We start from the raw sequence: 26,176 nt of genomic DNA on the forward strand, positions 1-26,176 counted from the left end.
TTCTCCAGGTTCCCATATTGCATTTAGTTGTCATGTCTCCCTAGTTTCCTCTGATCTTTGATAGTTCCTCAGTCTTCCTTTGTCTTTTATAACTTTGAGGCCCTTGAAGAGTATTGGCCAGTTATTTTATAGAATATCTCTCTATTTGGCTTTGTCTAATGCTTTCTTATAATTAGATTGAGGTTATGCATTTTGGGCAAGAATATCACAGGAGCAATGTGAACTTCTCAGTGTATCATATCAGAGGATACATGATGTTACTGTGTCTAATTACTAATGATGTGGACCTTGATCACTTCTTGGTTAATGTGTTGTCTGCCAGGTTTCTCCACTGTAAAGTTACTGCTTTGCTTTTCTCTTTGTGATTAATAAATATCTTGGGGGAGATACTTTGAGAATGTGTAAGTGTCCTGTTTTTCTTCAAAACCCACTAATTTTAGCATCCATTGGTTTATCTAGTCTGAAGCAATTATTACTGGCATTCTATAATTATTGGAATTCTTCCTAAGGGAAAGTTGTCCCTTTTCCCCCATTTATTCATTTTTTATTTTTGTCACTATGGACTTATGGATATTTATTTTATTTATTGGGATATAATGGAATATTATTGTTACTTTTTTTTTTTGGCTTAAGTTGCTTCAGCTTTGGATGTTGGGAGCTCTTGTGCTCTTTTGGCATGCCCAATTTTTTCAATATTTTTCTTTTGTATTCCATTCGTGAAAAAAATCTGTTACTTGAGAGAGGAAACTTCCTTTAAGATTTTTATCCCTCCCCCACCTTTTTTTTTTTTTTTTGGTTGAAGAATACACAGAACAATACAGAAATGACAACTCTAAACCACCTACCTCATTAAAAATAGCAAGCTTGGACTTCCCTGGTGGCGCAGTGGTTGAGAATCCGCCTGCCAATGAAGGGGACACGGGTTCAAGCCCTGGTCTGGGAAGATTCCACATGCCACGGAGCAACTAAGCCCGTGCGCCACAACTACTGAGCCCTCATGCCGCAATGACTGAAGCCCGGGAGCCTAGAGCCTGTGCCCTGCAACAAGAGAAGCCACCGCAATGAGAAGCCCCCGCACAGCAATGAAGAGTAGCCCCCGCTCGCCGCAACTAGAGAAAGCCCGCGCGCAGCAACGAAGACCCAATGCAGCCAAAAATAAATAAATAAATAAAATAAATTAAAAAAAAAAAATAGCAAGCTTATAAAATAAGAGATCTACCCTCCCTAGCTCAAATTTTTGTAATTGTGACTCCATGATTACACATACCATATTCAATTCCATGTTCATAGAGGCAAATTCTCCTTGTTTTAATTTATGCTCAGCTAAACTGATTAATACTGTATAATGATAGGAAACTGCTTTTCTAGACATAATTGATATAGGTGCTTCTGGAATATGCTAAGCAATTTTAACGTTAACCTATTAAAAGAAAAATGGGTCTTGATTTCTTCAGGTGACAAAATGAAAATTTTATTGTTGCTAAAATATACTCTGACAATAGTATGTAACTGATGTCCACCAATACTTTTGATATCTTAGATTTAATAATAAATTAAGACTTGAACTGTTTTAAAAGTGAGAACATTCAGGGAAGTTTATGCTTTGATTACTGGTGAATGTCTCACATTTTAAATTATAACACAATCGAACACTTGTGGCTTATTTGTTGATGTTAAACAATCTTCCAAATGGGCCTATCAACATTTTGTTTTTGTTTTTGTTTTTGTTTTTTTTTGCGGTACGCGGGCCTCTCACTGTGTGGCCTCTCCCGTTGCGGAGCACAGGCTCCGGACGCGCAGGCTCAGCGGCCATGGCTCACGGGCCCAGCCGCTCCGCGGCACACGGGATCCTCCCGGACCGGGGCACGAACCCGCGTCCCCTGCATCGGCAGGCGGACTCTCAACCACTGCGCCACCAGGGAAGCCCCAACATTTTAATAATGATGTTCTTTCTAAAATCTTCAAGGTGTGAGTCAGGCTAAAAACATTTTTTTTTTAATTAGTAAAGTGTTCAGCTTCTGATTTCCCTTTTGCCATAGTGGAAAGCAAAATGTTAAATTATTTCTTACCTCCTGTTAGAATTTTTTAAACACCCAAAAGTTAGACCATCTTACTTGTGAAGAAGGGTACCACAGTGAATGGTATTTTAAATTAGATTAAGTAGAATGTGAAGTATACCTCATATTTACTAGTTTTTCTCCTATTCATTTTGAGGTGCCTTAAATTCAGTGCTGTATTTTAAAATATTGGTTACATTAGGTATTTATTAAAATGGTTTGTAGTTGAATGTATAAGTTAGCATTGTGTTTTAAAAGTGATTTATTAATCACAGATTAATGGTACACCTTGTACTTAGCAAATTTGTTTACATGTTGATAAAATTTCCTAAGTCTTTTTTTTCTTAACTCCAAGTATACATCCTATAATATAGTTATGATAATGCAACATTATGAAAAAACTGGTTATGTGTTTTAACTGGTGCTAAATGTGACTGACAGAATCTTAACATCATACAGTATTTATTTTTTAATTAATAGAATTTCAGTGATATACTTGGTAAAATATTTCAAGCCTTTTCTGTCTATTGCACAGTGGAGGTTTGTCTTATTGTTTTCTCTTTTCAAAGAAGCATCTGAACACTTGCATTTGCATATTCTTATCCAAAGGCATTCACATGTAAGTGGATGCGATTTTTAAAATTTTATTAAAATGTTAAAAAAAAAAAAAAAAACTACCAAGAAAGCATACTTTTTTGAAATTGGAACTATGTAGTGATTTTTTAAAACACATAAATGTCATTGAAAGTCATTATAAATGTTATGCTTTGTTCAAAATTTATTGAAGAAAGATTGGATTTTTAGGAGTTCACTCCTCCATACTGAAAGCAAGAACCTATAAACAATTTTCTAATGTTAAAAATCTGTTGGCATTATTTTAGACATTGTTTAAGTAGTCAGTACTTTTGTACTTAAAAAAAATTTTTTTTGGTATTCTAAGTAATACAGTACTTTTAATTCAATAGGGTTGTCTTCAAGGAAAGTGATATTAAATACAAGTGGCCTGTTCTATAATATAGAGCTTCTGAACTTTGGACAGGTAATTAATTATCTTGACAATAACAGGACTTGATTTTACTTTACTGTTTAGTTAAACAAGCTTATAAACTTGTTTTTTTTAAATTTTTGTGGTCAAACTCTATTAGATATACCAAGCTTTTAAAGTCAACGTGGTAAGCAAGTGCTCAGGAGTGAAAGGTAAGTGTATTTCTAAAAAAATAGTATTGTCATTTGAAGAATCATTAGGTCTTCACTTGAATTTTCTGTAATACTTATTTTTCCATATATTTTATGTAAATTAATATTAAATATATGATAATAGAAAAGCTGTTTATATTTCCAAATGGATTTAACATAGACCCTTTCTTAACAGTAAGCATCTTCGTCTGTTTCAGTTTAAATATCCACGTTTTAAAAATACTGTATATCTTGCTGTTTTATTGTAGTAGTAATTGAGATTTAGCTGTTTAATGTTTTTCCAGTTTCTTATACTTCCCATATGCTCTAATATCTTGTTGTAGGTCTAATTAAACATTATTATTAAGTAATTCTCCATAATTTATTGTGTGATATAACTCTTACTGATTATTTTTTAATGAAATGAGTATTGTGTAAATAGTTAGGTATTATAGTAGTAACCTTAGTAACATAAGGTTAGTAATACATATTTCCTTTATGTTTCCACAGAAGAAATTACTAGTATCTATAAACTTCATATTCCCTGGTCTTATGAAGATTCACTAACCATTGCACAGTAAGTATATGAAAGAATTTACCTTAAACTTCGTTGTTTTTGAATAATACATATTCTACTTAGTCTGTTTATTTAAATCATAATAAAATTTTAGAGAAATTATTACAGGGCCTCTTAGTAAAATGTAGGTATCCTTTATGTAACATTGTGCCCATAAGATAATATAATATTATAAGATACCATATAGTATTCTTATTTAAGCGATCTAGAATTTGACATGAACCCCTTTCCACCCTCTCCCCCAATTTCTGTGTCCTAGAAGGAGCTGTGATACGACTGGAAAAGTGTCAATCCATAGTAACATGTGTGGCATCTAGCCTCCTTACGTTATTTCACTGTGTTGTGCTGAGGATTGACTTAGCCATGGTTATTTCACAGCATTTTGTATTTGAGAACTGATGTTTATCTTTTCAGGGTTCCATCTTCCACAGAAATTTCTGTGAAACTCCATATTGCTCAACCAGAAAATGACAGCCATGTAGCATTATTAAAAATGTATACATCATCAGACTGTCAATATGAGGTAAGTTATATGTTTGCTTAGTTTTTAGGATTTAGTTATAGAATAAACTGGAAATATATTTTTATATTTGCCTCAGATATATGGTGATGCGAAAGCCAATTAATATGAGAGAGTTAGTTACTTATGATACTTTAAATAGTCTCCATTTTGCCTGTTAGCACCACCTCAGTATTTCCTTAGCTGGACCATTGAAAGTATGTATCTTAATAAGTAATAGAAAATAAAATACAAATTGAGACTGCAGATTAACCTTCTCAGTTTGGAAGCCCAAGTCCAGGATCCTCTATAAATTGAAGAACTTCATGAAATCAGCTGACATGGCTATACTGCAGTAACTGGCATGATATATATTCTCCAGCACTACTGGATAAGCTTAAGGATCTTATTTTCACTCATTATTTTAAGCTCTATTAATCATTAATATGTGCAGTTTAGTACCTGTTGGGTTTGTTTTACAATCACAGTAGATCTCTGCACTGAGAGAAGGGAAATGGACTCAACAGTAACATTTTATTTACATATAGATTCATGAACTAAAAGAGTTCCTCTTTGTATAAGAACATACCAACTTCTAAGGATTCCAGATTTAAGTGCTTGAAGTATATATTTCAATGGTGGTTTTGGTTTATGTGAAATATCTTATTTCTACTCAGTTGCTTTAATTTGGATTCTTTATTAGAGCTAACTTTCTTAGGGTAAACTAGAATTGGTAGGTCAAGTGAATATAATCTGTCCTACAAGCTTCAGTTTGACCCATATTATGAGTTATTTTAGATTTCATGGAATTTATTAATGCGCTGATATCTTGCTTTCTGTTTCTAGCATTGAAGGATTTTGCAGGGATATAATGGTTTTCAGCTTGTGCCTTCATATTTCTAATATTACTATAGAGATAGAAAGAATTGTGTTAGTAATTTGGCTGTACTGCACATTCTCTTAATGTCCATATTTTTACAAATACTTTATTTTTTTTAAAGTCCATGTATTGACAAACTATAGTTATTTTACAACTTCTCTATGAAAGATGAATTTCCTTTTTCCAGACTTCCTAATATCAAAAGAGGTATATTTATGACAGAGATAATTAATGATGAATTTCTTTTTAAAATGTTATCTTGGCTCAAATTTTATTACATGGGATCTGTTTGTTCCTGGTATTATATCATATGAAACCTATTTTTATGAAATTTACTCAGAAGTGGTTTAGCTTAACTATATTTAGTACCATATGATTGCAAGTTTGAGATTTTAAAGTACGAGTTACATAAGTAAGTTGATCAATTTGTGCTTAATTTTTCAGCAAACATACGTATAGTTTCTGACTCAATCATTCAATAAATTCCTTTAGCTTGTATGATCTGGTAATAAGATATTCTGATTAATTAAATATTCTAGTTAGTAAAGGGTTACCACGTATCACAGTATCATATGATACCACGTATCATAGCATTCATCCAATTGGGAAAGAATTAGATTACAGAAAAAATATTGAACAGCAAAACCATAGTTGATACAAATTAAATGTTGATGGTTCAGAGAATTCTTTGAAGATCTTGAGCACCTTTAGGTTCATCATTATAAAAAAATTAATGATTATGCTTAGTGCTCAGTTTAATAAAATGTGAACTAGAGTTTAGGGAAAATAACCTTTTTTTAATAATTGTTTTAAACTAGGTGACAGTTAAGACTTCCTTTTCACAAATACTTGGACAGGTAAGAGAGACTCCTTGTCGATTATTTATTGCCTTGTGAATAGAAACTGTAAGGCAGGGGTTGTAAACGTTTTCTGTAAAGCACCAGATATTAGTATTTCAGCAGACCATATATAGTCTCTTGCCACTGCTGCCACTACTGCAGCTACTTCTTTTTTCTTCTTTCTCCTTTTTTCTTCTTTTTCTCACGTTAATAAAATCTGAAAACCATTCTTGGCATACAGGCCATAGTTGGCCACCCCTGGCTTTAAGGTGATGCTTTCATGTTTGATACTTCCTAAAAATGAAAGTTGATTCCTGATTTTCAAGAAAATTAATATTTTTGGCTAAATGGATATCATATTAAGATTTCATGTTGCTCATATGATGCTGTAATTCATAATCCAATAAAATCTGTGGGCTCTGTCATATAAATGAGCTTTTTCCAAGAACTTTTTATGTTGTGCAAGCTCAGTTTGTAAAAGATAAAAGTAAATTATATTAAAAATAAACATGCTGAAATAGGTTAAATTCATTTGGGGAGTATCTTAAATTCATAGGCAAATAGTGTTACAAAAATAATTTATCAAGTTGTAGAACTACTATATTATTATTCAACATCATTATAATTTGCAGAATTGTGCAATCTGGACATAAATAGATAATACTGATTAGTCAGAGAAATTATAGTTTTAAAATTCACTAAAAATTTTATTGTGTCTTTTATTACTTTCACTTTTTTTTTTTTGTTATGTTTTGCAGTCTAGGCATAGCAGAATTTTTAAGTCATTTAATTCTATAATTATAATAAAACTCACAAGTTAAAAGTAAATAACAAACTTTTTATGTATGTTATCTCATTTGATCCTGAAAACAACCTGGTAAGAACTAGATTGTGATTATTATTAAATTTGTGAACATTAGAAAATTCTAAGCTAATACATAAAAATTTTGTGCTACATTAGAAAGAGAAGATTAAATGTTAGTGTAAGTTGGAAAATAGCATCATGGATAGTTATAATAAATACTCTAAAATGTTAAGAGATCAATTATTAAGAAAAATTGTATCTTGGAATAAAAGGGAAGAATTCATGCTATAGTATTTTTAGTATGTCACTGTACATGGTGGTATGGCTGAGGATATAACACACTCTCTTATCCATATCATCCCTGGGGCTCATAATTCAGATTAGTGACAAGAAAAGTCAAGTTTGCTTGATACTGTATAATCAGGTGTAATTATATGTACACCAAAAAAACCTAGACTAATAGTCTTGTTTAGACATGGAAATTTTTCTAAAAAATGATGATGTGTGGATGTTGCAGGATCAGAGGTAGGTACTTTTTTAAATGTTGAAGAATTCATGGCAATTGAGTTAAGTCCTCAAATGTTTGCAATGATATAAGATGCTCTTCCTTCACGTTTGTTTCAAAATTTAGCTTGAGAACAGTAGGAGAATGAATTCGGTTTTGTATATCTTATTTGTCTTTTAAAAATCATACGTATTTTCAGTGTTAACTGATTCAGTCAAAGAAGACTGGAAAGAGGACTAAAGAGAAACCACTTAGGAGAATCTTTAGACTTTGATTAGATAACTTTTTCATAAAATTAATTTTTTTTTAAAAAAAGGAAAGAGGAAAATATACTTACATATTGTTTAGTCTACTCTTATGAAAGAGAGGACAGAAAATAAACTGAAAGTTGCTTTCTCAAGAGAATTATTTAAACTCTTAATAAATCATTTCCATGTAGGAATGAAGCCCAGTGTTGCCCAATCTTTAGATTTTAAGAGAAACTAGAAATCTGAATTTTTAGATAAAATATTTTAATTTTTCAACGTTGGCATCTAATTCAAAATGTAAAGAAATACTATGCCAAATACTAAACCAAATGAAGCACATATACAATTTGAATATGACCCATGGAGGCCAGTTTATGGTTGTTGATTGTTGTATCTGTGGCCCAGTATCATGTTTACTACTCATAACAATGACACTCAGTCGTTAAAAAGAAATTTTATGTAGGACCTCTTACAAGATTTCTGAAAACAGTGAAGAGCATTAAAGGTTAATAATAACAGTGAACATTTTCTGATCACCTACTTGTGCCAGTTACTATTCCAAATGATTTACACAAATGAATACATTTAAGCCTCAAACTCCCTGTGAGATAGTGCTATTTAACTCCATTTTACTGATAAGGGCCTAGGGAGAAGGAGGGGTAAAATAAGTTGCCTAAGAGCTAGTGAAAGGCAAAGCTGTAGTCTGAACTCAGGAGTACAACTCTGAGCCTGTTATGCTACTTAACTATCTTTCCAACACACTGAATAACTAAAGTATGCTGTATATTTCCTAGCATGTCATTAGCAGGCAGTGAGCATCATTTAGTAATAGGTAGGAAAATGACCTTTTCCCTTTCACTCAACTCTCCTCTCCTTTCACTCAAAGCTACAAACTATAAGTCATGAGTATGAGCTTTATGTTTTTTGAGTCTTATCAATTTTAATCTGGGAATCCACAGAAGAGCTTCAGGGAGGCCTTGAACCTGCTGAAATTTTACTTAACATTTTGTGGAAGCATTCATTTCCCTAGTTTTCATTAGATTGACAGGGGAGTCTGTACATTTTTTAAAAAAATTCTGTGGATTGGAGAACAACATGCTTTAAAGTAATTTCCTTTTAAGACTTTAACATTAAAAGAAGAACTTACACTATGTTTTTGTTATATGTATGTTTTTTAAGGAGATTGGATCAGCTGATAGAATGACTTGAGGTGCTATAACATAATGGTTATGAACTTAGGCTTTGAGTTAAATTCCATTCCACAAGATTTCCAAAGATGGTGAAGGACATAAAAGCCTAATAATAGCAGCTCATATTTTTGATAGTTTATCATGTTCAAGTTCATATTCTAAATGCTTTACACAAATGAACATGTTTAAATCCTTAAAACCACCTGTAAGGTAAGTACTATTATTGTCCCTATCTTACTGTTAAGAGCGAAGAGAGGTAACAAGGAAGTAAGTAACTCGCTTGTCTCTTAATTGTGCAAGTTACTTGGGCCCCCTGTACCTGAATTTCTTCATCTGTAAAATAGGGATAAGAACTATATGAAAGGATTTTGGGGAGGAGAGCATGAGATAATGCATATAAGATGTTTAGTATTATACCTGGAACATATTAAATGCTCAATAAACATTCCTTGTAAAAAATTTTGTAGCATGTGCTACACAATTATATATTGCCTCTATTATGCCTTTGATGAAAAATTCAGGTAACATGTTTCTAATATGCGATATATTCTTAGCATTTATTTTGCCTAGAATTTTTATACCCATTACTCAAGATATCTTTTAGTCATGTCAGAAAATGTATAAAGTGAAAAACTTTTTTATTTCATGTGAAAGTATATTTATTTCATTAACATGAACATTCAGAAGTTGCCCATTGGTTTGCCTGTTTCCTAGGTAGTTAGATTTCATGGTGGAGCTCTTCCTGCCTATGTTATATCTAGTATCCTTCTTGCTTATGGAGGACAGTTATACTCTCTTTTCTCAACAGGTAAGAATGTTTCTATTCCTCCCTCCCTCTCTTCCTTCCTCAGTGCTTCATTACTACTTTTTTTATCCTACGTGTAGCTAATGAAGACACATCTATTTCTTGAAACTTCACAACCCTTCTCTCCCAAGGTTACAGGAGTTTGAGATCCTCTTAAATTTTAAGAGATTACCAAGAAAATTCCTTACTTGTTTTCTGCATTTTATACCCTTGTGTCTAAAGTTTATTCCCTCTGTTCTGAGGATCTCTTAAGAGATAGAAGCTGGTTGACAGGGATTTTGTCCTCCATTCTATTCCCGGTGCCTGACATAGGGCCAAGCACATAGTTGGCATTCAGTGTAATATTTGGGCTGTATCAACTGTATCATTTAGGTCTTGTACACTGAATGGAATAATTAAGAGTTTAATTGAAGGGACTATTTCAAAGGTATGTATAGGGTTAAGGGAAACCAACAACAAATGATAAAATACCAAATTAGCAACAGAGCCATCTGATACTCCTAGGTATCAGGGCAAGGGAGGGAGCAAACCTAGAGAGCTGTAGGAGAGAGCAGCAGTACTGCACCTTAGCCTTGGGTACAGAAACGCTGTGGCCACTGTCAGCATGTGGCTCAGCAGGGAGAAGGCAGGGAAATAAATACACTAACTTCATTTCCTTCTATCCTCCTATCTGCCAGTGCTTATTCACTGAACCCAACTAGAAGCCAGTTCATAAAAGTCAACCTCCCAGAATTCAAAGTAAAGGGTAGAACATGGATCTGGAGAAGAAAATATAGACTGTATAGTACATTGGACAAAAAGCCTTCTCTAGAGTATAGCAGTTAGAACAATTTCCCAGGAGCCTCACACACTTGCTGGGCTTGTACAATGATAATCAGAGGAGGCAAGAGGGAAAGAGAGTGGGGACAAAACATACAAAAGCAGTCCAAAATCCCCTCCACCGTTTCCATGGTGCCAAATGCTTTCACAGCTACTCGTTTCCTTTCAGTGACTTTTTTGCAATTTCAAGTCTGCCTTTAGTGTTCATTTTAACCTGATTTAACCTATTATATTCCAGGAAGAAGTAAGCAACATTTAATGTGATGTGCTCAGATCCAACCTTTTAATTAAAAGATTATTCTGGCAATATGACATCTCCTATACTTGAATATAATTTTTGGAAATTTAAAAGAGACACCTCATTCTTCTTAGTTTTAAGTGACTTGACAATTGATTTTCAAACATTTGGGATTTATATCTAGATAGTCCACAGAGACCCTGGAGATATATGATATTGGTTAATCTAGAGGACTTAAGTATGGGATTGTGTCCCAAATCAATTAAAGAAGTAGTTCTGAACCAAAGATGCTTATTAGAAATCACTGGAATGGCTATAATAGAAAAGACAGATAATAACAAGTGTTAATGAGGATTTGTAGAATTGCAACCTTCTGTATACTGTTAGTGGGAATGTAAAATGGTATAGCTGTTTTGGAAAGCAGTCTGGCAGTTCATCAAAAGGTTAAACAGAGTTACCATATGACTCAGCAACTCCTGGGTATAGACCCAAGAGAACTGAAAACACACATCCACACTAAACACTGTTTATAATAGCCAAAAAGTGGAAACAACCAAAATGTCTGTCAACTGATGAACAGATAATGTGCTGAATGCTACAAGATAGATGAATCTTGGAAATATGCTAAGTTGAAGAAGCCAGTCACAAAGGACCACATATTTTATGATTCCATTTTTATGAAATCTTCAGAGTAAGCCAATCTATAGAGACAGAAAGTAGATTAGTGGTTGCCTAGGAATGGGGAGGCATTGGAGGTGACAGTTAAGGGGAACAGTTTCTTTTGGGAGTAATGAAAATGTTTTAAGACTGACTGTGGTTGTTAATGCACACTCTATGAATATACAAAAAACCACTGAATTGGATACACTTTAAACGGATGAATTTTGAGTTATAAGAATTATATCTCAGTAAAACAGTTTTTAAAAAATAGCTCACCTGTGGAGCTTTATAAAAATACAAATGACAAAACCATAGCCTTGGCTTCCTGAATTTGTTTCACAAATGATGATTGACTATGTACTTTTGTATGAGAACCAGTAAATTAGAGTAAATTTTTATGGTAGGTTTATGTTTATTTTTTTTTTAACTTTTTAAAATTGATGTATAGTTGATTTATAATGTGTTAACTTCTGCTCTACAGCAAAGTGATTCAGTTATACACACACACACACACACACACACACACATATACATATATATATATACATTCTTTTTTATATTCTTTTCCATTTTGGTTTTTCATAGGATATATAGTTCTCTGTGCTATACATTAGGACCTTGTTGTTTGTCCATTCTATATATAAAAGCTTCAATGTGCTAATCCCAAACTCCCACTCCATCCCTCCCCCAACCCTCTCTCCCCCTTGGTAACCACAAGTCTGTTCTCTATGTCCATGAGTCTGTTTCTGTTTCATAGATTGGTTCATTTGTGTCATATTTTAGATTCCACATATAAGTGCTATCATATATTTGTCTTTCTTTTTCTGACTGACTTCACTTAGTATGATAATCTCTAGTTGCATCCACATTACTGCAAATGGCATTATTTTGTTCTTTTTTATGGCTAATATCTCATTGTATATAGGTACCACATCTTTATCTATTCGTCTGTTGATGGACATTTAGGTTGTTTCCACATCTTGACTATAGTGAATAGTGCTGCTATGAACATAGGGGTGCATGTATCTTTTTGAATTAGAGTTTTGTCTGGATATATACCCAGGAGTGGGATTGCTGGATCATATGTTATTTCTATTTTTTAGTTTTTTGAGGAACCTCCATACTGTTTCCCATAGTGGCTGCACCAATTTACAATCCTACCAACAGTGTAGCAGGGTTCCCTTTTCTCCACATCCTCTCCACCATTTGCTATTTGTAGAGTTTTTAATGATGGCCATTCTGACCAGTGTGAGGTGGTACCTCATTGTAGTTTTGATTTGTCTTTCAAATTAGGGTAATTTTTAATCTTTTGAGAAGAGTCTCTGTGGTAGTAATAAAGACCCTTGCTTTCTATGACATGAAATATGTTGCTCTTACAAACAATGCAGCATATAATATGTCTCATACTTAATTACTGTGAATTCTCTACTACATATAATTTTTTTTTTAATCACTAGGTCACTGCTTAGAATATGCTGCTATGTTGGATAAAGAAGCCAAACCATACAAAGTTGATCCTTTTGTAATTATGGTTAAGTTTCTGTTGGGGTAAGTTTTATTATCTGTAATAATGATTTTAATTTTGTTTTATATATAAAGTATTATGTTTGGCTCAAATATGAAGGATAAATTTCCCTACAAATAAGGCAATTGGCTTGTTTTATTAAATGGATTTTTTCTCTTAGGCAAAGGCCTAATAAGTACATCAACATTTACTTCAATAGTTTAGAAGTAATTATTGAACTTATATATATAATATATATATATACACATATATCAGTCTAAACTTAGACTATAAATATACCAGGACTTTAACATTTTCAAAAGAATGTATGTGGTACATGAGCTTTGGGTATCCCAGATTCATGGACACAAAGCAATGTAGGATATTGGTGAAACAGTGCCTCAGAACACTTTTTATTACTTCCCATACAAAGTATATTTTAGATCTCTCTACCCTACTTAACGTCGCATTCTTAATTTATTCAGGTTTTGTTTTTGTTTTTGTTTGGTTAAAAACCATTACTTAGATGTCTTTTCTTCTGTCTTTATAACTAGCTATTGGCTTTCTAACTTAAAAAAAAGACCAGTTATTACTTCATTACAAGGATCAATGAGAGCAGTAAAGCTGCATTGAGACTTGAGACTCAGATCCTTGGAGATCACTAGACTCAGTAGTTCCCTACCAGGAATTGAAGTTTGTTTTTTCAGTATAATTATAAATGAAATATCATGGTACTCTGGGGACTGTAGTGAATGGTCAAACACTTCAAATATTAAATCCTTTAATGAGAGTTGTCGGGGTTTTTTTGCTTTTATTGTATTATTTGCTTTTATGTTTTGTATGTTTTCTTTTATCCACAGATACAAATGGTTTAAAGAATTTTGGGATATGTTATTGTTACCAGAATTAGATGCCATCGTTTTAACTAGTCAGAGTATGTGTTTCCCCCTTGTATCTTTGATTCTTTTTCTGTTTGGAACATGTACTGCCTACTGGGGTGGCCTACTCTCTTCTACATCTGTGAGACTCCTTTCTTCATTGTGGCTGACTTTGAAAAGGTAAAGAATGAATGACGAAAACCTTTCTTATTGCTCCTAAGAAAAAAACTGTATTCTGAAAGGGAACCTTAAAATTAACTTGCTTTCACTAAACTATAATTTCTGAGGAAAAATGTATAACTAGCAAAACATGGAGTTAGTGTTCAAACTTATGTTTTTGTCATAGGTTACCATTTATTTCAAGTTAAATGCTACATTTGATTTTGACCATAGTGCTCAAGAGTTAATCAAAAAAGTTGGACAGATTACACAAGTATTTTTAAATTTCACTGTTGTAAATCTTTCCAAGGGCAAAGTGTTTCTCTGGCAATGCTTTTATATGTTGATTTTCAATCAAACCTGAGACTCCAATCTTGATATTTAGGATCAGATTAGATGAAATGTATAAGAGCTCCAAAAACATTGCCTAGAGGTTTATTATGATCCCAAGACAGTTTGAAGTTGCTGGTATGCGCTTTTGGTAAACCAGTGATCTAGTTTCCATTTCCTCACCAGCCATGTTATGCGATTTACTGTCACAGAGGGGATTATGGAATGATGCTTCTTCCTCCACCCTTCTGAGGTGCTTCTGACATTAATACCATCACATGTCTGAGTGACCTCAAGACTTTAAGAACAAAAGTATTTCTCTCCCTATCAAGATTGGAATTCTATGGCACAGTGCCTATAATTAATAATTATCTTTAATAATACTTTTTCTTTTTTAGTATACGTATTACCCATAGTATATATAAATGCAAGAGAAACTATCACAATGTATAAAAGAATTTTAAAATATGTGTCACCCCTCACCTTTATTTTTAAAAGCCTGTTTACCTTATAGTAATACTTGCACATTAATAAGGAGAGCCTGGCAGAGCACTGTATTGTTTTCTGCTTATATGTGACTGTGTAGGTAACTTAATATGCTTTTGAAAGCTTTACTCTTGTTATTCCAGGCCCTCTGAACTTCCTAAAGATATGAAGATAATATCACCAGACTTGCCCATTTTAACAGTTGTTTTGATCATAGTTAGTTGGACAACTTGTGGAGCATTTGCCATCCTTCTTACTTATCTTTACTATGTGTTTAAGGTATGTCAAATCAGTAAAGTCAGAAGTCCTGAGCTTTGTATCAGACAGGCATAGACTTTCCCGTGGGTGTTGTTAAAAAAATTTTTTTGATCACTGCTGTTATGAAACAGGCCTACATGTAAAGTTTTTTTTAACATCTTAGCTATTTCAAATATATATAGTTAACTGTAGAACTGAAGTTACTAATCTGAGTGGGTTTCTTTGTTAAAAACAAAGGGAAGGGAGGAGATTTAATCTGTTCCATATTGCTTGATGCTCTGGCAAGTAATGTTAACTTTTTAAAAAACATTTTACTAGAATGGTTTTTATTCACACCTCCCTTTCAACGTGGATAATAGGCAAAACAAAAAGTTATGTCAGAGGGATCAGGCTGTCAATCATGCTGAAATAATGTAGAATGTTACAAATGTTGCTGAAGAATGACAAGACACGATAAAATTAAGCTGACAATTTTACTGAGGAAATGAAAAACACTTCTAAGAAGGCTGACAGCTTTTCAGGAAAATCTGCCTTATACAACTGCATGTTCTCCACATTAATCTTATGTAGAGACAGTTGATACTGGAAAGGATAATAATTTTTTCCTTTTTTTAACAAAGGTTTATTTGCGTCTGCATTTAACACTAATACATGCACATTATAGATTACTTTCAGTTTACAAAGGAAAAATGTGTCCATCAGAAAAAACTATTTAGAATTATTTTGATTTACCAATATAAATTAATTTGATTTATAAATATAATATTTTTAGTTTTTTTAACTGGATATTTCAAACAACTGACACAATTAGCAGAACTTTCTCAAATACTTAAGCAAACCTAGTAAATTTATAGACTTTCTCAGGTTCTTGTAAACATTTCACCACCCTATATAATTGAGTTCCAGATTTTCAAAGATTTAGATTATATAACACATGTTAAACTCCTTATACTATGCTGAATAAAATCAAATTTTTGACTCACATGACGCTTTAAGTTGCGATAGCAAGGCACCATTCAAGCATAGGCTCACACAGTGTGGAAGATATAGCATTATATCCTGACCCCAACATACTCTGGAATTTTGTATTATTTTGTTTGTCTTTTAATCCATGATAGCAAGCACATGTAGTTATTATTTATCTTTTCTAAAAGAATGTGTTTAAGTGTTTAAATGAATTTTTATTTAGGTTTTTAAAATTTCAAATTACAGTGCTTCTCAATTTCAGTAAAAATGGTTATGTTTTTTGTTTCAAAATAAAAGTAAAATTAAAGTCTTTTCTTTTTCATAGATTGTTCATCTGCAAGCCAGCTTAACAACTTTTAAAAATAGCCAGACTGTGGTAAGTTTTATTTTCAAAACGCTATATCACTTTAGTATGAAAGAACATGGAAAAATATAAAAGTTTATTTTTGTAAAAAAAGGTTAGAACTTTACAGTATTTAAAAGGTTTTATGAATTTAAATAACTTTAAGAAAAGCGAGCCTAATGAGTATTAAAATAAGACTTAGATTGTCATTTAATTTGATCTTTGTCAGTCCTTAGTTGTTTTTATCACAATTATCTTTTAAATTTTATTTCAAGTAATTACTTAAGGGGATATATTCTTAGCAGTGGAAATAACAAGTCAAAGGAATAAAAATTGTATAACTGATAACTGCTTTAAAATACTTTCAAACAAGATAATTCAGTATTTTATATCAATTTGGTAATGGAAAGATGTATTTATTTAGCTGTTAGATAATTGAGTATGATTCTAAATAAAATAATAAACTTAAATTTTACTTAATATCTTGATATTTTAACTTTATTGCTTTGTAGAACCCCAAACACTCTAGAAGAAGTGAAAAAAAATCCAATCACCATAAAGACTCTACAGTATACCACCTCCGTTTATCTGCCAGCGATGCTGAAGACAGTCTTCGCATGCACAGTACCGTGATTAACTTATTAACATGGATTGTATTACTCAGCATGCCATCTTTAATTTATTGGCTGAAGAATCTTAGGTGTGTTTTATTTATATAATTATAATTTATGTGGTTCAAACTATAAATATCTGTAAGTAGAGACTTGTAGGATTCCTAATGTTTCATAAAACTTTCTCAAGAACAAGAAGGTATCACCTGAAATTTATTTTCAACATATTCACATTTTCTTCTTTTCCGTGAGAATATAAACTTTCCCAAAATCTGCCCAAAAGGGAGGGATTGTATTTTCTTTAACCTTCTTTGAGTCTAGAAATATGTGAAAATGTGCTTTATTTTGCTGACTTATAGTATTCATAATGCTAGTGCTTTATATATTTTTCAATTCACGATCAATTTTATATTTTCTGAGATTTGAGGGGAAGAAAAATGATTACATTTAAAATAATAGAAATAACGAAGGAAGTGTGTCCTTTTCTGATGTGTCCTATACGTTGAACTAAAATAAATGATCAGCTGTTTTACTAGAAAACTGTCATTTGCTTTGTTACCTGATAAGTGTCCTAGGTTAAATGAGAGCCTAAAAATGCTCTCTAAGGTTATTTCTAGAATATTTAATTATTGGTAAATTGTCTTTGAAAAAACCACATTATCCAGTTAATAGTTAATCCCTGCTTAATATAGTTTTTAGAAATGATGTAAAACTTTCAGATTATCTAAATACTGGAAGTTTTTTTTTTTTTTTAAGTTGGCCGAATCAAAATAAGTTCAGTAAATTAAATCACAGGTCACCAGATATTAATATCCTTCCTTTGTCCCTTATTTTAATCAAGGTGCAAATTTTTGTCCACAGATTTGAGGAGAAAATTACTTGAGGAGCACAAATTTATGATTCTAGAAGGCTGTAGACAGTTACTTTATATAAACCTTCATTTTTTTCATCTTTTTTAAATAGAGCAGTTTAAATATGTTTTAAATAATTCGTTTTATAAAATATTATTTATATATGACCTTTGAGGCATATACTTATTGTAAAAAGGAAGTGCTTCCAGATGGGATATTTTCATTTCCTTTAGTAGTTTCTGAACATAATTCTCCATATAAAACCTTGAGTGTAAAGATGATGTAGAGGGCTTCCCTGGTGGCGCAGTGGTTGGGAGTGCGCCTGCCAATGCAGGGGACGCGGGTTCGTGCCCCAGCCCGGGAGGATCCCGCATGCCGCGGAGCGGCTGGACCCGTGAGCCATGGACACTGGGCCTGCGCGTCTGGAGCCTGTGCTCCACAACGGGAGAGGCCACAGCAGTAAAAAAAGATGTAGAGCAAAATTTATTTATCATTGATTTCTTGAGCTGTTTAGAGCTCTCTTATATCCATATCGCTATAGGAACGTTTTGAAGTGTATTTAATTGATTGATTCTGAGAACTTAAAATGATTGGCAATGCTTTGTTGATTTATGTTTTATTTTTTTCTTTTTGACATAGGTATTACTTTAAACTTAATCCTGATCCGTGTAAACCTTTGGCATTTATCCTTATTCCAACTATGGCAGTTCTTGGAAATACTTACACTGCTTCAATAAAATCAAGGTATAGTATTTTAATCTTTTTTTTTCTCACATCTGTTCCTGGTCTTTATCATACTTTCATGTCTGAAACATGTCTTTCGTTCCTAATTACTTGGACTATTCCTGAAGGTAAAGCTATAATAGTAATTATGGTTTATGTGCAAATACAGTTTATATGCAAATGTATTATATTTGTGTCCTTAATTATGCATTTTATTTGTTAGGATATAATCATTTTTTTTCTTTAAAAAGTTAACCCTTGAAAGATATGATATCTAAGGTTTGCTTCCAAAAAATACAGGAGGAGTGGAAGTGGACAGTAATATAGGTAAAGTAAGATTGGCCATGACTTGATAATTTTTGAAGCTGGTTGATGGGTCCATGAGGTTCATTATACTGTTAATCTACTTATGTATATGTTTAAAATTTTCCATAATAAAACTTTACTTTTCATTGACTGCTTGTTTGCTCTGGGAGCCTTTTCAGTTAATTCTGGCAGATAGTTGCAGATATTCTAAAGTCAGGCGGATCTGGGGTTTCAATCTAAGGCTCTGTGTCCTTAGGTAAGTTTCTTAACCCCTCAGTTTCTCTGTTTTCAGAGTAAAAAGGTGATAGCCTTTCCTGATAGTATTTTTCTTTTAAAAATAGTGTCTTATCCTACATGCTCCTATTAGGAATTAAAGATGTTTCCTTTTTTATTTGGATGAAGTTTTTTGCTGATATTAAATAGGGTGAAAATAAATATTTCTGTAGCTATATCTTAGTAAACATTGATTTTTTTATTAGGATAAATCTCTAGAGGTAGCATTGCTGAATAAAAGTCCAACTAGTATTTTTCTGTGGTTAAAATTTAAAAGAATAAACAAAAGTGGTTATTTACTTACTAGAATATTTTTCTCTTTTCTAGCCAAAATTGACTGTATTGATCTTTTAAAAAATTTTGGACAGTTAAATTCATTATACGAAAAATTACTTTATCTAAAATCACTTAGAACACTTTCTCAAAACTGTATAAAAGATTGACATGTTCAGTTTTTGTTCACAATATATGTTACATTATAATGTGTATTTCTGTCTCTTTACAGTAAATTGTTGAAGACTACTTCACAGTTTCCACTTCCTCTGGCTGTTGGTGTGATTGCTTTTGGGTCAGCACACTTATACAGGGTTCCATGCTTTGTCTTCATTCCTCTTTTACTCCATGCATTATGCAACTTTATGTAAGATTGGATTTAAGGAATGATAAAGATCAGTTATGCCTTTAGGTCCAGTAATAAGAGGGAACACACAGATCCATCAGTGTGGGCAGCAAGATCCTTTGGTGAAGACAAGTCTATTTTTACAATGTTGAAAATAGGAAATTAGTTTTGTAATGCTTGAGGAAAGTAGTTGAAGCATGGTTTTGTTTTGTGGTATGACATCTGTGTACTAGTCATTATGAAAAATCAGTAAAAGGATATGGTAGCCTCTGTCTTTGAGGACTCTGCATATCAGCTAGTCTGCTTGATTGGCCACACCAAGATCTTCTCCTAAACACTCAGTAAATGTAGCACTGTTTGTATCCTCACCTCACGTATTCTCATTTCATGAAACTTTCTTCTGAACAGTGGGTTACTTTGTATTTGCTACAGTATACATGTTGAAAAATAAGTCTTAAAAGATTAATGAAATTTAAACTGTTTGCTTTCTCAGAAATGAAATAGCCACAGTCTTTAGTCAGTTTTTGGCAGCCATAGTGAACAAAGTAGATCTTTTGTTTTCTTACACCTATGAAAATACAACTTTAAATTCTAAGGAGACATGTTTTCCTGGTAACCAGCAGGATTGATGAATGGAAACGTAATTCAAATTCAAAACTCAATGAAATTTTCTTGGTTCTTTTCAAATAAGAATCTTATTTTGTATTCTTAGTGAATATCAGGAGACTACTGAAGAGATGTATTGCTAAATTTGAAGAAAATTTTCATAGATATTTACTTATAGGCATTGGAGCAGTTCAGTCATTCAGTCTGTACCATTTTATTCAATTCACTGACCCCGTGGTTGTCAAAAGTGCCTCGGGTCATGGTGGATTGTTAAAATAACTAAATTCCAGTGGTCAGAAGAAGCTCTACATTTGCACAGTTTTTATCTACTATGGAAAGAAAATCAGCATGATGAAGTGCAGTACCACATTAATGTATAAAATTATACTATTAATGGAATAACAGTGGAAAAACTGTTACCCCATTAATAGTATAAACAATGAATACCTGAATAAGTTGTTTAGCCACTAGGTTTAATAGTGGAATCTTAATCTACCAAGGTGATTACTACTTGACAGATAGAGAGTAATATTTATATTTCATTTCAGATTTCAGCTCACTTTTTGGAAGTAGGTAATGGAGCTAGGTATCTTCGCCGTAAGATAGGATTCACTGAAGGCTGGGGTATACCTGAGTGATAGAGCCCTTCCTTTAGATGTGTATGCTGTAAATACCCAAAACCTTGCAAGTGTAGTCCTTACGTCCCAGTAGCTCCACAGTTGTATCTGTGAACTTGTGTCCTTGTTAGTGCCCAGGGATGTCCTAGAGTACCAGGTTCATTTTACGTGCCATTGCATCTGGATTCCATTACAGCCTCTCAGCTGTTACTGCCTATTAGAAGGTTACTCCCACTTTACTGCCTGTAGAGGGTTACCTCACTTCTTTTCTCATTTGTTCTTCGGGTTCTTGCTGTTTCATCATCAGTTGAAGATGGTCTTGCTATCATCTATGAGAGTTTTAAGTTTGTTTGATTCCATTGTTGTCTTTCCCAGCTTCATGTTCAGTATTCATATTTTCACTTACTGAGATCATTAAAGGTAAGTGATAACCTCATAGTAGACATGGCAGGCATACCAGGCTCTTGTTTGTTTGATAGAAGCAGCAAAAGGGATAAAATACAGAATACTTGTGTGTTCAAACCTGGAAGGAAAGAGAACTTACCAGGTTATATATGCACTTTCCCATGGCATACCACATATGTATTTAAACAAGGACACATCTGCCTAGGTTTAGCTTATACATATACTCATAACAACTTTTGTACATATGGTGTTGTATTTCAAGTTTTCACCCATATGTAGTTGTAGTTCAAGTTACAGGTTAAATATGTCATTTAACTATTTCTGAATTTGAACTTAGGTCCATATACAGAACTTAAGAAAATTCATTAATTTGAATCTTCTATTGACAGCCATAATCAATGTGTTTAGATGATCTAAAGTCTCCTTGTTTAGTCATTCCTGCTCATGAATAAACCGTAACAAGCTTAAATTTCTCATTTGTGAGTAGTACATTAGCTTTTTAAAGCAGCAGACTAGGCACATTAGTTTCCATGAAAATAATTTCATGTGAGTGTCATTATCATCAAGTCCTAAAGTCTTATTTGTTCCAACAAAATATTTTATTTTAGGACTACAAAAAGGATTCTCATTAAACATGTTATAAACAGCAGTAGTTTGGGGTTTTTTTACACATATTTAATATTATAAGTATATGTATACACACACACACATTTTGACAGAGTCTTCCTCAAGTCCTCATGCACTTTAAAACCAAATAACTACCAGAGATGAGAAAGTAGGCTCTGTCTGAAGATTAACAAAACTGATGTTTCTATCACTTGAGAAGAGGAAAGTCCTTTGTCTTTAAATTCACATTATTTCAACCATGCCTACAATCTATATTATTAGCTGGCAAAACAGCACAGGTTTATCAGAAATGTTACCGAAAATGAAATTGTTCATTGGCAGTTAGGGATTATCTAATTTAGCAAACTTCTGAGCTCTATTGTTATGACATTTTTATTTAGATTTTTTTTTTGAGTTTTGAATAAGTTTTGAACTTATAAAAATTACTCCTGGATCCTATTGTTGATACCTAGACCAAATATAGACTGGACAGGACAAACAGTGAGTACTTTCAGTGTCTCTAAAGAGTCCTCTGGAGTTACTACTATTATAATTTGGAACAGATAATATGATAGAAATCATTAATGCTCTCTTTTCTTTATCTTTTCCATGTTGGAAATTACACAGGTTCTGCTAGCTCTTTTCTTGGTTGTCACCAGAATGAAAGTATTTAAAACAGTAGTCCTAAAAAAACACAACATTTGTGCCTGGTTAACACTGATTTTGAGTCTCTTCAATATATAGATCATGTGTTAATTAATCTTTAATTTTTTTTTCATATTTTGCTCAGATAAATTCAGATGTATATAATGGAATACGTTTTCTTGTTTGAACTACACTATAATATCTGCATGATTATACAGTAAGGAAAAGAAATAAAGAACTACAGTAGGCCTAGTAAATGTTCGTTGTTGATTTTCTGTCACTCATGCAGATGGTACACATTTCCGCCACACACACATACTTACATGAGGCAGATTGTCTGATTTGTTCATTATCTAGTTCCCATTCTTTTCTAAACTCTTCAGACTTTTCACTTATAGCATAGTGTATTCTTTTTACCTCACTGCTTATTAGCATCTCTTACAGAAGGTGGTCAAGGGAAATAAAACTCAGTAAAAGGTAAAACTCAATTTTCAGTTTATTCTTGAGAGCTCTGGGGAAATAGGGTAAGCACAAAGATGATGAGATAAACTAGGGCTGTTGATTCCCAAATCCCCGGACAATTCAATTAGCCTGTATTTTCATCTTAAGCGTTAGGTCTAAATTAGTGTAGTATCTTGCTTTATTATGAGGTTTAGTGCAAAACCTTACAGTGCTGCATTTGCAATTTTTTAGGAACTTGTTATGAAAATCAGTTGGGAAAATTTTTTTTAATGTGTTGAGACCTTCTACGACTAAGGCATTTGTTGATTATTTTTCATCGTCACTTTTTTCTCTGTGTTTTATTTTTATAAATTTGTTCTATTTATTTATTTTTGGTTGCGTTGGGTCTTTGTTGCTATGTGCGGGCTTTCTGTAGTTACAGCGAGTGGGGGCTACTCTCTGTTGCGGTGCATGGGCTTCTCATTGCAGTGACTTCTCTTGTTGCAGAGCACGGGCTCTAGGCACACAGGCTTCAGTACTTGTGGCTCATGGGCTCTAGGCACGCAGGCTTCAGTAGTTGTGGCTCACAGGCTCTAGAGCGCAGGCTCAGTAGTTGTGGCACACGGGCTTAGTTGCTCTGCGGCATGTGGGATCTTCCCGGACTAGGGATCGAACCTCTGTCCCCTGCATTGGCAGGCGGATTCTTAACCACTGCGCCACCAGGGAAGCCCTTCTCTGTGTTTTAGATTTGTGAAATTACAGGAAACAAGTTACCTTGTGTAGTTTTTTTTGGGGGGGGGGTCAATTTGGAGAGTATAGCACTCCCCAAGAAAAAGGAAGCAATAAAAGTATCTTTGTATTATGAAATTAGACTCAGACAGAAAACTTCTTGCCACATAAGGTAAATGTAGAAAATACTATTACAAAATAGTAAGATGATTGGGAGCTGAAATTTTATTTCAGTCTTTTTGAACAAAGAACATTTCAAGTTCTATTTCAAGTTCTTCTTTTACTTACACATTATTAATCATGCATTATTTCACAATATATTTTAACAGCCTGAGGAAATAGAAAGTTTATGAGGCTACTCACATTCTTTACTTTTTTTTTTTTTTTTTTGCGGTACGCGGGCCTCTCACTGTTGTGGCCTCTCCCGTTGTAGAGCACAGGCTCCGGACGCGCAGGCTCAGCGGCCATGGCTCACGGGCCCAGCCGCTCCGCGGCATGTAGGATCTTCCCGAACCGGGGCACGAACCCATGTCCACTGCATCGGCAGGCGGACTCTCAACCACTGTGCCACTAGGGAAGCCCCATTCTTTACTTTTAATAAGGATAATAGGAAAGAAAAGTCAGACCCGTAATCCAAATCCAAGTATGTATACTCTTAAATGCTCAAGAATTCACATTTTTGATAAATAAATTATATTATGAATACAGACGACTGAATTTTATAATTAATAACTTAGTCTTAAGAATGGAATAAAATTTGCAAATAGTGAGAATAAACTGTTATTTAATTTACAGTAGAAATGTAACAGTACCCCTGAATTGGTAATGTTGCTTTCAAAAGTTAGGTGATATTCTGAGCTACATCTTGATTTCATTGTCTGTAGTTGAAAAATTTTAAATCAAATACAGTACTTTCTAAAAGTGTTTGGCATATTACATTGCCAAAAATGACTATGTTTTAAAATACCAAGTAACCGGTTAATTTCTGATGACTTTGTGTAGGACTTGATATATGTGAGTCAGATTTATTCTGTACTCATTCTGTACATTGTAACTTTGAACACTTATGAAAAACTGTATCTGTTGATGTAGTTTTATTAGTTAGTGTAAATTTGTTTGCATATTGGAACATTAATCTTAGTTTAGGAAATCTAAACCTAACCATTTTTGTAAGGTTCATATGCTATTTTTTTCAGTAATATCTTGGTTTTTAGTATTTATATAGTAGAAATGTTACTAGTAAAAATTTATAGACAAAGCATAGAACTATTAACTGTTCAAAAGCCTAAGTGTTAGGCATATTTTGTATTTCATGTTGCACTTGTTTTGTTTCATATTGGACTTTTTACATCCCTTTTTTAGGAAAAAAAAGATGTGTTTGAATTTTTTTTAGCATAAAACTCTACATTGGAAAATAGAACTGTTTTCATATGGTTAGCAAAAACACACTTTGCCACCAAAGCTAAATGAAACTGTAAAATACCTCCAGATATTTGTGCCAATGAACTTTTCTTACAATATTGGGATTAAAGCAAAAATAATCTTTTCAGTATTTTTCTTCTAGGACTTATATTAAATACACATCATCAAAACTTATATTCCATATCCTAATTTTTCTTTCAAAATATGTAAAGCTTAGAGCATAGTGTATTATATTTTTTCTGATTTCTGGAATAGTGTTTTCTGGTTTTATTGAGAGAAAGTTAGTTTACCCAATAATGATCTTTCAGTAATTAGTTGAAGAAATCATTTAGGTAATCTTGCTTCAGATTCATTCTGTAAAACTTTAAATTCCGTTGCCCAGATCATTTTTAGTACAGGTGTCTCCCATTTATGTAACAGAAAGTTTATTGTGGAATTTCTATTGTTTTCTATGTGTTTCCATTCAGTCCGTCTATACAGTCGCATGTTTCATAGGCGAGAATTATCCACTAGAACTAAACATAATACAATGAAATAAACATTGTAAAATGCATCTTAAAGGAAAATATAAGAACAAGATGTTAATGCTAAAATGTTAACATTGATGTGGTAGTGTACTCATGAGAGAAAGCAGAAATATGATAGATTCAGAAACTGTTGTGTTTATATGGTTGACATTCTTTAATTTCTCTCCTACAGAAATTTTCAGAGGGAATTTCAGTCCCTCATATTATGGTTTTTCTCATAATTTAATGTCACTTAACTGTTTCTCTGCCCAGTCATGTTGATGTAGTTTGCATAAGTAGCCTTGGAAGTAAAGAGACAGAAGAGAAAGCCAAACATTAAAATGTTTGGCCTTGATTTAGTTACAGTTTATCCAACTATCTGGTAGGGACATGGATGCTATTAATAAAAAGATGATATACAAGACCTTAAAATTCAGTGAACATTATTTTTGGAATGAGTTTGTCCTTTTTGTTGAATAATTTTATCCTAAGTAGGAGATACCTGTATTTAATATAACTGTGCTTTCTACATAAGCAGATAATGTATTTGTTGGAATATTGGTAGAAATAATCTTCTCTGCCTCCACTATGGAA

The 26,176-nt window shown here is 32.9% G+C and overlaps 1 protein-coding gene across 1 annotated transcript in view; it reads left to right on the top strand.

Moving 5' to 3' along the window:
* The window catches only part of PGAP1 (post-GPI attachment to proteins inositol deacylase 1), a 70,357-nt gene extending 46,528 nt beyond the window's left edge, over nucleotides 1–23,829 (top strand). Inside the window, exons 15-27 of the mRNA XM_082658110.1 lie at nucleotides 3,023–3,096; nucleotides 3,203–3,254; nucleotides 3,744–3,810; nucleotides 4,225–4,333; nucleotides 6,008–6,046; nucleotides 9,491–9,584; nucleotides 12,756–12,846; nucleotides 13,663–13,860; nucleotides 14,799–14,934; nucleotides 16,205–16,255; nucleotides 16,735–16,922; nucleotides 18,324–18,428; nucleotides 19,492–23,829. Coding sequence (XP_082514236.1) covers nucleotides 3,023–3,096; nucleotides 3,203–3,254; nucleotides 3,744–3,810; nucleotides 4,225–4,333; nucleotides 6,008–6,046; nucleotides 9,491–9,584; nucleotides 12,756–12,846; nucleotides 13,663–13,860; nucleotides 14,799–14,934; nucleotides 16,205–16,255; nucleotides 16,735–16,922; nucleotides 18,324–18,428; nucleotides 19,492–19,630 — 1,343 coding nt within the window. The 3' untranslated portion in view covers nucleotides 19,631–23,829. The remainder of the gene's footprint in view (nucleotides 1–3,022; nucleotides 3,097–3,202; nucleotides 3,255–3,743; nucleotides 3,811–4,224; nucleotides 4,334–6,007; nucleotides 6,047–9,490; nucleotides 9,585–12,755; nucleotides 12,847–13,662; nucleotides 13,861–14,798; nucleotides 14,935–16,204; nucleotides 16,256–16,734; nucleotides 16,923–18,323; nucleotides 18,429–19,491) is intronic.
* Nucleotides 23,830–26,176: the final 2,347 nt, after the last annotated feature.

The sequence above is a fragment of the Grampus griseus genome (genome assembly GCF_964374135.1).
Source record: "Grampus griseus genome assembly, chromosome: 7".
Lineage (NCBI taxonomy): Eukaryota > Metazoa > Chordata > Mammalia > Artiodactyla > Delphinidae > Grampus > Grampus griseus.